Source organism: Colobus angolensis, unplaced genomic scaffold (assembly GCF_000951035.1).
Source record: "Colobus angolensis palliatus isolate OR3802 unplaced genomic scaffold, Cang.pa_1.0 Scaffold179, whole genome shotgun sequence".
NCBI classification, from domain to species: domain Eukaryota; kingdom Metazoa; phylum Chordata; class Mammalia; order Primates; family Cercopithecidae; genus Colobus; species Colobus angolensis.
In genome coordinates, this window is record NW_012114921.1 from 4,850,790 (window position 1) to 4,867,470 (window position 16,681).

The window sequence follows — 16,681 nt, forward strand, 5'->3', positions numbered from 1 at the left end:
TTTTATTATATTTTATCCAATATAATATTTGGATAAAATATCAAAAATAATTTTTTGAATAAATTTAAGAGGTAGCCTAATATATAAGGGTGACTGTTTTCAGGCCGAACAAATGCAGACAACTCATACATCTATGTGTGCACTTATTGGTTTATATTTCAGTAGTCTCTTTTCTTCCTTGTCTCCGTCTCTAAAGCATGAGCTCCTTGATGGAAGGGATCATGGTCTTATTTTCCACCTTGGGATACTATGTAATATAGCACACTGCTTAAATGCATAGAGCCAGCACTTCTGAGTTTAAATCTCACACTTAGGGAATGTGTATCCTTAAGTAGGTCACCTAGCCTTTCTGTGCCTAAGTTCTCTTATTTGTAAAATGGGCATAATAACAGTAGCATCTTTAAGTAAGGTAAAAGTGAGAGTGAGAGAGTGAGAGTGAGAGAGGGGGAGAGAGACAGCGAGCGCGAGCGCTGGTCTTGAACTCCTGGGCTGAAGCAATTCTCCTACTTCTGCTTCCCTAAGAGTTGGGATTACAGGCGAGAGCCACTGCACTCGGCCAAACGTTTTATTTTTTAAATTAGATTAAAAACCTTTTCATGACTGTCATCGAGTTACAGTTTTTTTTTTTTTTTTTAACAAAAGGTAGCCTAATACATAAAAGGGTCATTGTTTCCAGGTCAAACAAATGCAGATAGCTGTGTTGGAGGGCAGAGGGAAGAGGGAGACTTGGAAGATTCTGGCTGGTAACACTCGACATTCCTCCAGGCTCTGCTACATCTTCCCACCGTCTTGCCGGCCATATGCAAGGTCCCTCCAGTTCCTCTTATTTACCTGTTAGAGGACTACCTTCTCCAGGAAGCCACCTCTGGCGTCCCACGCTTAGGCGCTGTCAGGCAAACTGATCACCCTTTTAGGCAACTGTTTGTTTAGCTGATACCACACAACTGTGACTTGCGCAGAGGGGCTATGTCTGATTTTTCTCTGCGGAGAACTCAGGAACGGAACAACTGATCTCTTCAAGCGAATCCTGTTAACAGCTAAGAGCCTCCTCTTAGTTGGATCCCTGTTGTTGACTGATGGAGACGGTTTCCCTCGCCATCAGTCACTCTTTGCCTCTCAGTTTCTCAGCCTCACCTGGAAACTTTAGAAATGAAGACCCTCAGATGTGCTCCCAGGTTCTTTCAGCGATAACCTCTACAACCTTAGGGCATTAGCTCCGCCCCGTCTCGGCTCCTGACCCCGCCCCCTCCCGCACGCGTCCCTAAGCCTGGGTCACAAGTACGCATGCTCTCCCTTCGTCGTAGCGTGATGACGTAAGCGGCGTTGGCGTGATGTCGTAAGAGTGGCGGCGCGTGTTGCGGCCCGGGGTCTGTGCGTAGTTTTGGAATTGTCGCGGGCAGTGGGGCGCCCTAGCTGCCAAGTGCACGTGGTTTGTTTCCGGCATTTGCCTGGTGTCCTGACCTCTCCGCCCCGTTGGAAGTGGGAAACGGAGAGGTTCTGTGGGGACAGAGCTGGGTGTTCTGAAGGAGTAAGCTCGCATCCGAGGGGCTCTGGAGTTCCTTAGAGCAGAGCTGCGGCCGCGGAAGGGGAGCAGCTGAGAAAGGAGGGCCGCTGCAGGCGGGGTTCCAACCGCGGGGTCTAGGCTGCTCCCGCGGAGGGCCTGGGCGGCCGCGCGATGCTGGGAGTCCGCTGTCTGCTCCGGTCCGTGCGCTTCTGTTCCTCCGCCCCTTCAGCCAAGTACAAACCTTCAGCCAAACTGAGCGTGCGGGACGCTCTAGGGGCCGAGAACACGAGTGGGGAGCGCATTAAGGTCCAGGTTGGTGAATGGGAAGGGAGTGGGTTTTTTTCTTGTAGGGACTTATATGGCACATCCACATCTAGCTTTTCCTTTACTCTCGGGTCAGACACAACCCCCAGCAGGGAAAAGTTAGAAAGTATAGGTAGGCGTCGCGGGTTTCCACTTTTCTGCTTTCCATTACTTTTCACAAAACTGTTCCGATGACTCTAAAGCGCTAGAATTTTGCTTTCATGATTCCAGGGTATTACCTGTAAACTTGTTAATCATACCAAAAGTGTAAACGAACAAGCCCCCTTTCTCTGTCTTTATCCCTTATGATGAATATCCAGGTTTATAAAGTGGTTGTCTTGACCTCCCTCCTTGAGAGCAGAAACCGTGTCTTATCTGCCTTTGTAATCACACATGGCTAACAGTAAATACTTGTTCAAACCATGCCTTTTAAACTTTTAGTCACCTCAGTGCCTATTGTGGGGCTCTGCATGTAATTTATTTTTAATGAATTCGCAGAAAGAGTGGAATGTAGCAGTTTGAAAGAGCTCTGGAGTTAAGCAGCTTAGGTTTAAATCTCTGCATAGCGTTTATGCGTTCTACACCTTATTTTCCTCTTATGAAAATAGAGATAATAATTGTTCCTGAGTCCTGAAAATTAAATGAGGTAATGGAAATAAGATATTTAGAACAGTGGCTCATAGTCTACAAATGTTAGCTGCTATTATTTCTCTTGCTGATTATATTATTTGCAGCAGCTCCACAGAGAAGAGGTGCAGAATAAACAAGGTGGTTTGACTGTTTCTTTCTAGGTTGCTGAAGTACACTGATGTGGTTATTTTTTGAGACAGGATCTAGATCTGTCACCCAGGCTGGAGTGCAGTGGTGTGATCTCAGTTCACTGCAGTCTCCATCTCCCAGGCTCAAGCAGTCCTCCTGCGTCGGCCTCCAGAGTAGCTGGAACTATAGGCATGCACCACCATACTCTAATTTTTTAAGTTTTTTATGGAGCTGGGTCTCACTATATTGCCCAGGCTAGTCTGGAACTCCTGGACTCAAGCAGTCCTCCTCCTCCTGCCTCCCAAAGTGCTGGGATTACAGGCATAAGCCTGGCAGATGTGGTTATAATAAATAAATAATTAGTTTTTGAGTAGGTTCTTGCTCTGTCACCCATGATTGTAGTGACACAGTCATGGCTTGCTGTTGCAGTGATTTTTGTTGTCCTCACATATCCTTTGCTTTTTAGCAGTATGACCAATCTGCTCCTCTTTGCATTTCTTTGAGTTCCATATTCTTTCCATAGGTCTGTTTGTCTATTAATTGGGCATACATTAATGATACTTTGTGCGCTAGTCGAGAGAAAAACTCAAAGATGAAAAGAGAACCTGCTGCCCAGGTTAGAGGATTTCAGTTTAGTCCTGTGAGGTCTGATATGGTAGCTACCAGCCACTTTTGGCTCTAAGCACTTGAAGTTTGACTGGTCCAAACTGAGATGTGCTTTAAGTGTAAAATACATACCAATTTTGAAGAACCAAAAAGAATGCAAAATATCTCATTATGTTTTTATATTGATTATATGTTGATAATATTTGGGGCATAATAGGTTAAGTAAAATATTTCACCTATTTTTTTATGTTCAACATGGTCACAAAAAGAAATTTTAAATTAAACATGTGACTCATTATATTTCTGTTGGACAGCCCTGCTCCAATGGTTAAAACAAATAATTTTAGCAATAAGATAGTTGGTAGTAAGGTAAGTAAAGAACTGTAAGAAAACAGGAAGTTAACGTAACTGAGAAAGTTAAGGAAGATATCTTGCATGAGGTGACGTTTCAGCCAAGTCCTGAAGGATGTGTTCCCTAGGCAGGGGAACTGGGGATGGGGCAGAATTATAATAGTGTCCCAGAAAAGCTCGTTGATAAGAACATGAACTTTGAAGTAAGAACTTCCTTTTGAATCTCAACTCTACTAATTGGTGACTATGTCCTGGAATATTTAGAGAGGTTTTCCTGACATCTCTAAATAATGTTTCTTCAGCTTTAAAATGATAACCACTTCATTAAGTTCTTCTGAGGATTAAGTAGCATAATATTTATACAGAGCTTAGAATAGAACCACATTACAAAGGGCTCAATAAATGTTAGCTTTAACAAGTGAAAGAAAGTGGTCGTTTGGAATTAGTTTTTTTTTTTTTTTTTGAGATGGAGTCTTGCTCTGTCACCCAGGCTGGAGTGCAGTGGCGCGATCTTGGCTCACTGCAACCTCTACCTCCCGAGTTCAAGTGATTCTTCTGCCTCAGCCTCCCAGTAACTGGGACTACAAGCGAGCGCCAACATGCCTGGCTAATTTTTGTATTTTCAGTAGAGACGGGGTTTCACGATGTTGGCCAGGCTGGTCTCGAACTCCTGACCTCAAGTGATCCATCCTCCTCAGCCTCCCAAAGTGCTGGGATTTCTGCACCCAGCCTGGAAATTACTGTTGATTTAGAATCACCAAAGAGGAGGTGCCTTCTGGGCAGCATGGTGAGATGAAACCAGAAAGAAGGGCGTACCCCATATCCTGAGAAAGGCACCAAGATATGTGCCCTGTTATTTATTGTTGGGCCAGGGGGCAGGGGTCTTGGAGGAAATACCTGGAATTGCCAATATTGGGAAGATTGGTTATATGAATTAGGCTCATCAATGTGAAGGAATGTTAGGCATGTGTTCGAAATGTTGTGCTTTATTACGAAAACAAAAGATAGAATACCAAAGTGTGTATCCCATTGTGATTGAACATATAAAATTAAGTATGCCTATTGGTGAACTAAAAGAAGTCGATTTGTTGAGGCAGGATTGTGCATACATGTTTTTCTTTCATTTAGTCTATGTGTGTGTATGTGTAATGAAAACATAAAATGTTTTACTCTCACATTAGAAATATTTCTCTTCCTTAGGGATGGATTCGTTCTGTCCGATCCCAGAAGGAAGTCTTGTTCCTGCATGTAAATGATGGGTCATCTTTGGAAAGCCTTCAGATTGTTGCAGATTCAAGCCTTGACAGTAGGTGAGTTTTGTTTTTTAAAAGAATTCTTTGATTTTTGTTTTTCACCTCTAGTGCTTCTCACTTCCCTAAACCAGTGTTTACATTGAACCCTGAGTAATCTTTTGAAACAAATCTGCTTTCATAGCTTTGAGGATCAAGTCCAAATATTTGGAATCAAGATCCTTCAAGCTCAGGCCTTTCCTCCTCTATTTGACATCATCACATGCTGATATCCCCAACCTATGCTTCACTTCAGTCTTTCTTATTTGCAGCTCCCCTAAGCTGTTCTGCTGTTTCGTAATAGCATTTGTACGTCTTGCTGCCACTGCCCAATACAGCCTCTTCTCTTGTCTTTCATAGTTCCTGCTTAGTTAGGCATCATCTGATGTTCCCATCCCATAACTGTGTCAGGTACCCCTTTTTTGTGCTCCCATAGCATCCCGTGCCTACATCTGTGTTAAAAGTATCACACTGGATGGTAATCAACTGTATTCCTATTTGACTCCTCCTGCTAGACTCTTAATTTCCTGAGGTTAGGAATGGCATCTCATTCTTTTTTGTATTCTTGACCTCTAGCATAGTGCTGACAATATGACAAATTATTACAGGTTGAATAAATGTAAGAAACTTTATGGTCTCATTCATTAGGTTTTAAAACTAACACTAGGTCAGGTGTGGTGGTTCACCCCTGTAATCCCAGCACTTTGGGAGGCCGAGACAGATCACTTGAGTCAAGGAGTTCAAGACCAGCCTAGGCAACATAGTAAAACCCTGTCTCTACCAAAAATATAAAAATGAGTTGGGCATAGTGGTATGCACCAATAATCTCAGCTACTCGGGAGGCTGAGGCCAGAGCATGTCTTGAGCCCTGGAGGTCAAGGCTGTGGTGAGCCAAGATCTTGCTATGGCATTGCAGCCTGTGTGATAGAGCCCTGTCTCCAAAAAAACCCCCAAAACCAAAAACTAACACCATTTTAATGTTAGGTATCAGCTCTGAGGAAGAGAACATTATTCTAATTTGTTAGAATAAGAGTGCTTTGCTATTCTGAGGATTGTTAGGGTTAATGCTGTTTACACATTGAATAGGTTCATGGATCAGAGACTATGTGGTCAACTGGGCAGAACGAAAAAAAACTGTTGTAATAGTAACTTTTTTTTTTTTTTTTTTGGTGGAGAGAGTCTGACTCTGTCGCCCAGGCTGGAGTATAGTGGCATGATCTCGGTTCACTGCAACCTCTGCCTCATGAGTTCAAGCAATTCTGGTGCCTCAGTCTCCTGAATAGTTGGGATTTCAGGTGTGTGTCACCACACCGGGCTAATTTTTTTTATTTTTAGTAGAGACAGAGTTTTACCATGTTGGCCAGGCTGGTCTTGAATTCCTGACCTCAAGTGATCTGCCTGCCTCAGCCTCCCAAAGTGCTGGGATTACAGGCATGAGCCACCACACCTGGCCCTATTATTAATGGTAACCTTTTAAAAACTTTGTAATTGTTTTGATTGTTTATATCAGTGTAGCAATCACATGGGTCTAATGGGACCTAGATTTTAGAGTTTCTGGAGGATGACTCTTTGAGATATTCCCAGGAAACCTTAGGATAGTATTTATATTCATATATGTCAGGTAGTACATATTTTAAGTCAGAGCATCTCAAATTACCCTCTCAGGTTGATGAAAGTATACCAGATTTCCCCACCCATAATGCAATAGTGGACAATCAGGTGGAGAATCTCCTGACTGACTTTAATAAAATTTATTGTGTTGCTATAATATTTTAATAGTTTTTTAGGAAGGCACTTATTGTCATACTTACTGCAATTATGAAATGTTAGAACTAGAACAGATGGGCTGGGCATGGTGGCTCATGCCTCTAATCCCAGCACTTTGGGAGGCCAAGGCAGGAGGATTGCTTGAGCCCAGGTGTTCAAGACCAGCCTTGGCAGCATAGTGAGACCTGGTCTCTTTAAAGAAAAGAAAAAAGAATTAGAACAGATGTACTATCATTTACCAGCTCCTTTTTTAATAGATGATTCTTAAATGAACTTAGATGACTTTTCATAGTTGTCATACCGTTAATTTGTGGGTGAACTTGAACTCGAACCTAGTCTTATTAACCAGAAAGTAGCACCTTATGTGCTCAGATCACCAGCCAACTAAGTAAAAAAAAAAAAAAAAAAAATTTTTAATTGCAAAAATAGGACAGAGAATTCCCGGCGAATTTTATTTTGATTTGCAGTTTTTGCATGTATTCTGTAATCTTTTAGAAAGTTTTTAGCCAACTAACTTTTTAATAAGGGCAATTGTACAGCCTCTTAATTCTGAATTATACGAATTCTTAACTCTGTTCCCATTTTAAAGCTTATGGAATTCATTTTTATAATTTTATACTCTATTTATACAACAGATTATCCATTGATTCTGAAGATTATTTAACCAATTGAGGGTAAAAGCTTTTGTCATTAAGTATTTTAATATTCTTATTGCATAGTTGATATTAAAATGAAGGTTGTATATAATGATATCTTGTTTATCTTGTTTTTTCTTACTGTAGAGAATTAACTTTTGGGAGTTCTGTGGAAATACAAGGGCAGCTGATAAAAAGTCCATCCAAAAGGCAGAATGTGGAACTGAAGGCAGAAAAAATTAAAGTTATTGGAAATTGTGATGCCAAGGTATGATTTCTGACACTTTTGTGGAGGCTATTTAGGCTTTAATTAAGACAGCAATCTGTTTTAAGTGTGATTATTAGGAAGATGAAACTTAGAATATATTTCATTTGCAACTTACCAGATAATTGAAACAAGCCATACAACCTGAAGAGGCAGTAGCAAAAATTATTTATGTAGATAGCTTAGTGAGAGGTAAGTGTTAATTTTTGCATCTCTGTGGTGTGTGTCACAGTTAAAACTTGCTGCTTTTACAAGCATGCCCAGTCAGCCACAATGATATACCAGGGCGGGCTCGTTCTTAGGAGAGCCAGGAATGACTTTTGCATGATCTAGAACCGATCATCCAATAATGGTTGGCTCTAGCCACCTTTGGCTGTTTGTTATTAAATCAATTGAAATTCAGTAAAAAAATCCAGTTCCTCAGTGGCATTATCCACATTTCAAGTGCTCAGTAGTTGCATGTGGCTACTGGCTACTATATTGGATAGCACAAAACATTTCCATTTATCACAGAAAGTTCTGTTGGGTGATGCCGATCAATAGTATTATAATGCTTAGGCTGAACCAGAGGCAAGAAATTCGGCATTAAGACATGTTTATGCCTGTTTTTGTAAGACTCTTCTGTTAGCTTCATATTTATAAGCTTGATAAAGAAGTTGAAGAGAATAAAAGATTATTAATCAAATTCTTTAAATTTACAATGGAGAAAATGAGGCCCAGCCAGATGAAATGATTTACTTGACGTTATGAACCGATGTGACACAGCTGAAATTTGTATTCTAGCCATATGAATCCTCTGTTTTTGCTAAACCTGTCTTCAAACATTTAATGAACAAAAGTGAGGAAATACAGGAAAATTGCATCATTTTAATTCATTGTTAATTCTTTCAATATAATAGGAAGAAATGTAAGGAAATAAAGGAAGAAAATGCAATTTTTGTTCAAATGTCATCCTTAATTTCCAAGAAATTCTGATTGACATGTAAAATCAGGAATCAGGTTCTAAGATTTCTGAAAAATAGAGTGTAGAATAATTTGGAAATCAAGAGCGTAATATAGAAGGTAACCATTTTTCTTTTTGGTTTTTTATAGGGATCTGTGATTATTAAAAATTTGCCATGTGTTTCACTACAGTAGTTCACCCTTGTCTGTGATTTTGCTTTTCACAGTTTGTTGCCTACAGTGAACTGTGGTCTCAGAATATTACATGGAAAATTCCAGAAATAAACAATTCTTAAGTTTTAAATTTCATGCCATTCTCATTGTGTGATGGAATCTTGAGGTATCTTGCTCTATCCTGCCTAGAATGTGAATCATCCTTTTGTCCAGTTTATCTGTACTTTATATACTACCTGGCCATTGTTGTCAAAAAAAAACCATAATGTTTATATGGTTTGATACTGTCCGTGGTTTTAGGTATCCACTGGGGGTCTTGGAACATACCCCTGTGAGTAAGTGGGGGACTACTATATTCTTAAATTGTTCTTCCTGGGCTTCTTTGGTGTTGATGGCTTCGTCTTCCCTGAAGCCCTTCGATTCAGTATCATTTTGAAATATTCCGACATTAGAGAATTCTGACCCCTAGAATTATGATATGGTCACATTTTCACTTTTAGTAAGTATGGTGCTTTTTTCTACACAACATAAGAGTTTGTGTACAAGACTTAAAAAGAATGGATGAGACTGAAAGAAACAGGCTGCCAGTGTAGCTCTTTTTTAGCTTCTCTGTTATCTTTTTAATTAAAACTTTGATTTTTGTCTGAAAGGATGTGTCTGTCTTAATCTTTTGACATGAATGTGAGCAGGGTAGACATATTTCAATGTGGAACCATAATTTTCTTTCAAACTTTTTGTAAATCTTTACTACTTTGCTAGATGGAAGTATCATGTTGATAGTAGTAATAAATTGCACCAATTGATTGTGAATGATCATGGGCTTTCAAGTCATATAGGTAATTTTAAAATGGAACATTAGCCTTGTGTGTACAAGTTTAAAATGTTTTGAACTCCTGTGTGCCAAACAGTGGAAATTTTGCATAATCAATCATAACCTATTTGTAGGAAGTGATTCACAGCTAATGGATACAAACTTGATAAATAACAGATGAGCTTCAGTGATATTAGCTCAGTTACTTGGCTAATAAGTGGTAGAGCTAGATTCAAACCTACGTCTCTCTGATTCCATCCTACCATTCCACTTACCTGGTGGAAATAATGTGGATTAAAATCAGTTATATTAAAACATAAGGAAAGGATCTTAGTTTGGTTCTAAAGCACTATTTAAGAAATACCCTGGAAACTGATTTTATTAAACAGTGTCTATTTTGGCTTCTAATTTGTTCTTTTCATTATTGGCAGGCTTTCCCCATCAAATATAAAGAGAGGCATCCTCTAGAGTACCTGAGACAACACCCTCACTTTAGGTGTAGGACTAACGTTCTGGGTTCTATACTGAGGATTCGCAGTGAAGCCACGGCTGCTATTCATTCTTTCTTTAAGGTAAGATCCTAAAAGTTCCCTCCTGACCCTGTGTTATACCTCCTCTCCCTCCTTATTTCCCTTCATCCCCATGCAACCACAATCCACTTCCTGTCCCTGTGCATTAGCTTGCATTTTTCTGGAGTTTTATGTAAATGAAATCATTCAGCATATACTGTTTTTTGTCTTTTTTCACTTGGCATAATTATTGAGATTCATCCATGTTGTTATGTGTATCAGCAGTTTGTTCCCTTTACCACTAAGTGTGATGTTAGCTATAGGTTTTAATAGATGCCCTGAATTTGGTTGAGAAAGTTCCCTCCTCTTCCTTGTTTGCTGAGTTTTATCAGTAATGGGTATTGGGTTTTGTCAGTTTTTTCTGCATCTTTTGAGATGACCTATGGTTTTTGTTTTGTAATGCTGAATTACATTGATTAATTTTTGAATGTTAAACTAACCCAGCATTTCTAGGAATATAGATATATTCTAATATAGATGTCTTACATTGGCTGGGCACAGTGGTTAATGCCTGTAATCCCAGCACTTTGGGAGGCCGAGGTGGGTGGATCACCTGGGGTCAGGAGTTCGAGACCAGCCCGGCCAATATGGTGAAACCCCGTCTCCACTAAAAATACAAAACATTAGCTGGACATGGTGGCGAGTGCCTGTAATCCCAGCTACTAGGGAGGCTGAGGCAGGAGAATTACTTGAACCTGGGAGGTGGAAGTTGTAGTGAGCTGAGATTGTGCCACTGCACTCCAGCCTGGGCAACAGAGTGAGACTCCATCTCCAAAAAAAATTCTTACATTAATATATTAATAATATAGGTATATGATATTACAGATGTATTCTTTTAATATTTTGTTGGATTCAATTTGCTATAACTTTGATTAGAATTTTGCCTCACCACTCAAAAGGGATATTATTCTGTAGTTTTGTTTTCTTCTAATGTCTTTGTCTGGTTTTGGTATCAGGGTAAGGTTGACCTCATTCAGTGAGTTGGGGATATTCTCTTCCTTTATCTTTTCTAAAAGTAAAATTACACAGTTATCCATACAGTTATGATTATTTCTTTCTTAAATGTGGAGAATTCACTAGTGAATTCATCTCAGTGTGTACTTTCAAATTTGTCTTTTTTTTTCCAGTGGGGGTTACAGTTTTTATCTACAATTTCAATTTCTTTTTAACTTTATTTTGTTTAATTTTATCTTGAGATGGGAGTTACTGTGTTGCCTGGCTAGTCTTGAACCCCTGGGCTCAAGCAGTCCTCTCCCCTCAGCCTCCCAAGTAGCTGGGATTACAAGCATGTGCCACCATGCCCAGAAAATTGTTACTGCCTTTTTTTGTTTTAAAATTATTTATTGGCCAGGTGCAGTGACTCACACCTGTAATCCCAGCACGTTGGGAGGCCGAGGTGGGCAGATCACTTGAGGTCAGGAATTTAAGAGCAGCCTGAAACCTCATCTGTACTAAAAATACAAAAATTGGCTGGGCGTGGTGGTGGGTACCTGTAATCCCAGCTAGTTGGGAGGTTGCAGCAGGAGAATCACTTGAGCCTAGGAGTCAGAGGTTGCCGTGAGGCGAGATCATGCCACTTGCACTCCAGCCTGGATGACAGAGTGAGACTATCTCAAACAACAACAACAAAATTATTTATTTATTTATTTATTTAGAGACGGATCTGGTTATGTTGTCCTGATTGGAGCGCAGTGGCTATTCACAGGTGCAATCATGGTGCCCTACAGCCTTGAATTCCTGGCCTCAAGCAGTCCTGCCTCACACCCCTGAGTAGCTGGGACTACAGGTGTATGTCACTGCACGTAATTTATTTCTTGAATAGTTACACAACTTTATAGCTTATCTATTTTTTCTTGAGTGAACTTTGGTAGTCTTTCAATAATTGATCCATTTTATTTAAGTTTTTAAACTTACTGCCATAAAGCTATAGGTATCCCCTTATTATTTTAATATCTCTAGCATCTGTGATGATGTTGTCTCATTCCTGTTGATAACTCGTGGCCTCTCTGTTTTCTGATTAGCCTGGTTAGAGGCATATCAGTTTTATCAAGCTTTTTTTAAAAATCTCTATTAATACCTTTGCTTTCAAATCTACTTTGATATTATAACCATTAGAATTTTCCTTTGATTAGTGTTAGTATATATATATTTTTTCATCCTTTTAAACCATGGTTTAACCCTTGAACAACATGGAGGTTGGGGCACCAACTCTTTATGTAGTCAGAAATCCAATCATAGGTCGGGTGCGGTGGCTCACGCCTGTAATCCCAGCACTTTGGGAGGCCAAGGTGGGCAGATCGCTTGAGGTCAGGAGTTTGAGACTAGCCTAACCAACATGATGAAACCCCATCTCTACTAAAAATACAAAACGGCCAGGCATGGTGGCGGGTGCCTGTAATCCCAGCTACTCAGGAGGCTGAGGCAAGAGAATTGCTTGAACCTGGGAGGCAGAGGTTGCAGTGAGCTGAGATCGCACCACTGCACTCCAGCCTGGGCGACAAGAGCTTGACTCTGTCTCAAAAAAAAAAAAAAAAAATCCAAGTATAAATTTTTGCCTCCCCAAAAACATGACTAATAGCTTACTGTTGACTGGAAGTCTTACTGATAATGTAAATAGTTGAGTAACACATATTTTATATTTCACAAAAGGTGCAAGGTTTTCTCACTTGCTGGCATAGCTGTAGCAACAGTTTCACGATTTCCTTATTTTTTCTTAAGAAAAAATTTCGTAAGTGGTCTTTATGCTGGATTTGTCTTGAAATGGCAAGCAGCTGCAGACCTCAATCTGCAGTACATATTAAGAAATTAAACTTTTACGTTTAATGTCGTGACTTTTCTCTGCTTCTTGGGACTACTTCTAGCCTCACTCGTAGTACTTCGTGTGGGTCCCATGGTTTTAATTAAGATTTACGGTATTGCGCTGAAACTGATGAAAAATAATGCGAGAACTACAAGAGATTGCTTTTTACTGTGACACATAATTTACTGAGAGATGAACTGCTCGTGAGATGATTAGCATCCCCGGGTGTTTTAAGTGAGTACTTGTAACACTTGAGCTCACTATAGTAGCTATGAAATTATTGTACATACTGTATATAACTACTTTTATGCATTTATGATTTAATACTGCACTTTTACATTTGCTTACATTTCTCTCTACTGCAAATGGTGCCCTGTATGGTCTGTGTTTGTGTAAGTTTGGATAAATTTTAACTTACTGCAATAGATTTGTGTGTATTTATGGTAGTAAATAACATATACTAATATCTACATATATTTTATGCATCCATGGCATACTTTTTTCTTAATTTAAAAAATATTTCTAGGCTATGCTGTTCATCTGCAAACTTTTTCACATTGCTGCAAATCTCCAAAACATTTTCCAATATATTTATTGAGAGAAATCCAGGTATAAATAGACTCATGCAGTTTAAATCTATCTTGTTGAAGGGTCAAATGTATTTGTATCTTTATATTTTAAAGTGCATTTCTTGTTGGCAGCATATGGTTAGATCTTGCTTTTTATACCCAGTCTGATAATCCATCTCACTCTCTTAATTTGGGTGTTTAGATCATATACATTTAATGTGAATATTGACATGATTTTGTTTGAATCATCTTGCTGTTTTTTATTTCTAATTGTCCTATCTGTTCTTTGTTCTCTTTTTTCTCTTTTTCTTTTACCGCCTTTTGCATTATTTCTTATTTCTTACCTTCTTTGTTGTCCTCTTAACTATAACTCTGTTTTGTTATTTTAGTGACTGCTTTAGGGTTTATAGTATACATCTTTGACTTCAGTTGATGTTTTGCCACCTAACGTATAGTGTAATAACCTTATAATACATACTTATATTTCTTCCCCCTTTATGTTATTTTTTGCCGTGCATTTTACTTTTATGTTATAAATCCTGTGATTCATCATTATTATTCAAGCAATCAATTATATTTTAAAGAGATTTAAATAAAATCTTATATATTTACCTATGTAGTTATTATTTCTGGGGCTTTTAATTTAGATTTCATATCTGGATGTTTCGTTTCAGCTGTTCGTTTGTTTGTTATAAATAAAGACAAGGTCTCATTATGTTGCCCAGGCTGGTCTCCAACTCCTAGTCAAGCGATCTTCCTGCCTTGGCCTCCCAAAGTGCTCATTACAGGCATGAGCCACTGCGCCTGGCCTAGGCTGATTTTTATGTCTTTTATGTCTAGTTAACATTTCAAACATGGACTATAGTTTTAATAACTGTTTAAGAACAGTTGTGTCTTTTTCTCCTGATGTTAACATGTCTGTTAGTTATGGGTTAGTTTTGATTGGTCTCTTCATTCTGGGTTATGGTTTCTTGACTCTGCATGACTTAGCTTTGGGTGCCAGACATTGTGAATTTTACCTTGTTGGGTGCTGTGGGTTTGCACACAGATACTGGTATCTCTTTGATCCTTTGAGGTCTTGCTGATGTGATTTGTTAAGCAGGTCTGTAGCAGTGCTCAGTCTAGTACTGTTTATTCCTCACTGAGGCAAAGCCTTCCTTAGGTCCTGACCTAGGGCCTTGGGAATGATGAGTTTTTCTAGTTTGTGGAACAGGTACTTTTTCCAGCCAGCATGTGAGCACTGGGCACTGTTTTCTCTAATCTTTTTAGATGGTTCTTTCCCTAGCATTGGATAGTTTCCTCACACAAATGCACTGATCTACCTAATACTCCAGGGTGCCCTCTGCAGCTCTTTCCTCTCTGATATTCTAGCGTATGAACTCTAACCACTTGGGTCTCTCCAGACTCTTGAGTTGTGTCTCTTCAACTCAGGGAGTCTACTGGGCTCTACCCTACTTTTTACCCTTCCCTGTACTGTGGCCTGGAAGACCTCAAGGTAGTAAGCTGGTCTACTGGTAGGTGTTTACCATGTTTGTTTCCCATCTCAGAGAGAGATGGCTTTTGTTGCCTATCTGTTATCTTGAAAACTATTGTTTCATGGGGTTTGCTTTTTATTGTTACTGTTTTTGTTGTTGTTGTTTTACTATGTTTTTGGTGGTTTCCTGTTTCTCCATCTTGGTCATAGATTTATATTTTGTATAAAGTAAGCATTAATTTTAAAGAGTTACTGGTGTTGATCAAGTAGGTCTATCTAATGACTTAAAGACATTTTGTCTCTTTTAGCTTTGCTTCTCAACCATTTCCCCCTACCTGGGAAAGCCACAGTTTAATGTGGTTGACAAGTTGCTAATGTGAAGGGACCTTTTCTCCCTGTGGATGGGAGGGCCCCAAAGGCAAGGAGTGATCCAGCAGATAAAGTTTATTGTTATTCCACATGGTTTTGTGAGGGTTCCTGTGGTACTTCTCCAGATCTAGCTAATTTGCAGAGATTGTGTAATAGTGGATATAGCCTTCCCTTGGGCTGTATCCAGATTCACATAGCCCCAGTCTTGCTATAGCTTGCCCAGAAAGTTCTTGCCCCTTGAAAAAGCTTCTTCAGATTAACTTTTGGTGAAAGAGCTAAAGAACATTATGGCTTTTAGGCATATGCTTTTGATAAAACAAAGGAAAATAAATCAAATTATGCAGTGCCCTCCCATTATAGTTTGTAAGTGTCTGGTTACACATGCTGTCAGAAACTTTGCTATGCAGTTTCCATGTGGATTTTCAGTAGTGCTTGAACCACACAATCATAAAAATACCTTTTTGTTTTTTAACCACATGACTTCAACAGCTGATAAAGTAGACCTACTTTAGTTCTGAAGGTTTTGTAGGCTTTTGGCCACTAGGTGGTGATATTGACAAGTAGACTAAATATATATTTATTACTTGAAGCTTTTAGAGATATGTAAACAATTAAAAAATAAGACAAATAAGATAAAAAAAATTTTGAAATAAAAAATAAAGTATCCAGGGTGCAATGGTTCACATCTGTAATCCCAGCACTTTGGGAGGCTGAGGCAGGAGGATCTGTTGCGCCCAGGAGTTAGAGGCCAGCCTAGGCAACATAGTCAGACTTGGTCTCTAGTAAAAATAATTAGCCAGGCATGGTGGCATGTGCCTATAGTCCCAACTACTCAGGAGGCTGAGGCAGGGGGATCACTTGAGCCCAGGAGGTGGAGGCTGCAGTGATCCGTGTTCATGCCACTGAACTCCAGCCTGGGCAGGAGAGTGAGATCCTGTCTTTAAAAAATTATTATTATTACTGGGCATGGTGACTCACGCCTGTAATCCTAGCACTTTGGGAGGCCGAGGTGGGCTGATTGCCTGAGTTCAGGATTTTGAGACCAGCCTTGGCAACACAGTGAAACCCCCGTCTTTACTAAAATGCAAAAAAATTAGCTGGGTATGGCAGCATACACCTGTAGTTCCAGCTACTCGGGAGGCTGAGGTAGAAGAATTGCTTGAACCCGGGAGGCGGAGGTTGCAGTGAGTAGAGACTGCGCCACTGCACTCCAGCCTGGGCAACAGAGCGAGATTCCATCTCAATAATAATAATAATAAATGTGTGTGTGTGCCTCAGGTGAGGCACCGCACCTGACTAAAAATTATTAAAAGTAAAATTTGAAAAACATTCATGACTGAGAGCTGTGGCTCACACCTGAAATCTCAGCACTTTGGGCGGCTGAGGCAGGTAGATCACGAGGTCAAGAGATCGAGACTATCCTGGCCAACATGGTGAAACCCCACCTCTACTAAAAATACAAAACTTAGCTGGGCATGGTGGTGTGCACCTGTA

At 39.7% G+C, this 16,681-nt stretch overlaps 1 protein-coding gene across 2 annotated transcripts in view; it reads left to right on the plus strand.

The window, feature by feature from the left end:
* Window positions 1-1,300: 1,300 nt before the first annotated feature.
* The window catches only part of NARS2 (asparaginyl-tRNA synthetase 2, mitochondrial (putative)), a 139,097-nt gene continuing 123,716 nt past the window's right edge, over window positions 1,301-16,681 (plus strand). The window contains exons 1-4 of one of the 2 annotated variants that reach the window (XM_011938906.1): window positions 1,301-1,816; window positions 4,724-4,833; window positions 7,362-7,482; window positions 9,838-9,978. In XM_011938906.1, coding sequence (XP_011794296.1) covers window positions 1,676-1,816; window positions 4,724-4,833; window positions 7,362-7,482; window positions 9,838-9,978 — 513 coding nt within the window. In that variant the 5' untranslated portion in view covers window positions 1,301-1,675. The remainder of the gene's footprint in view (window positions 1,817-4,723; window positions 4,834-7,361; window positions 7,483-9,837; window positions 9,979-16,681) is intronic. The other variant, XM_011938907.1, reaches the window with a different exon arrangement.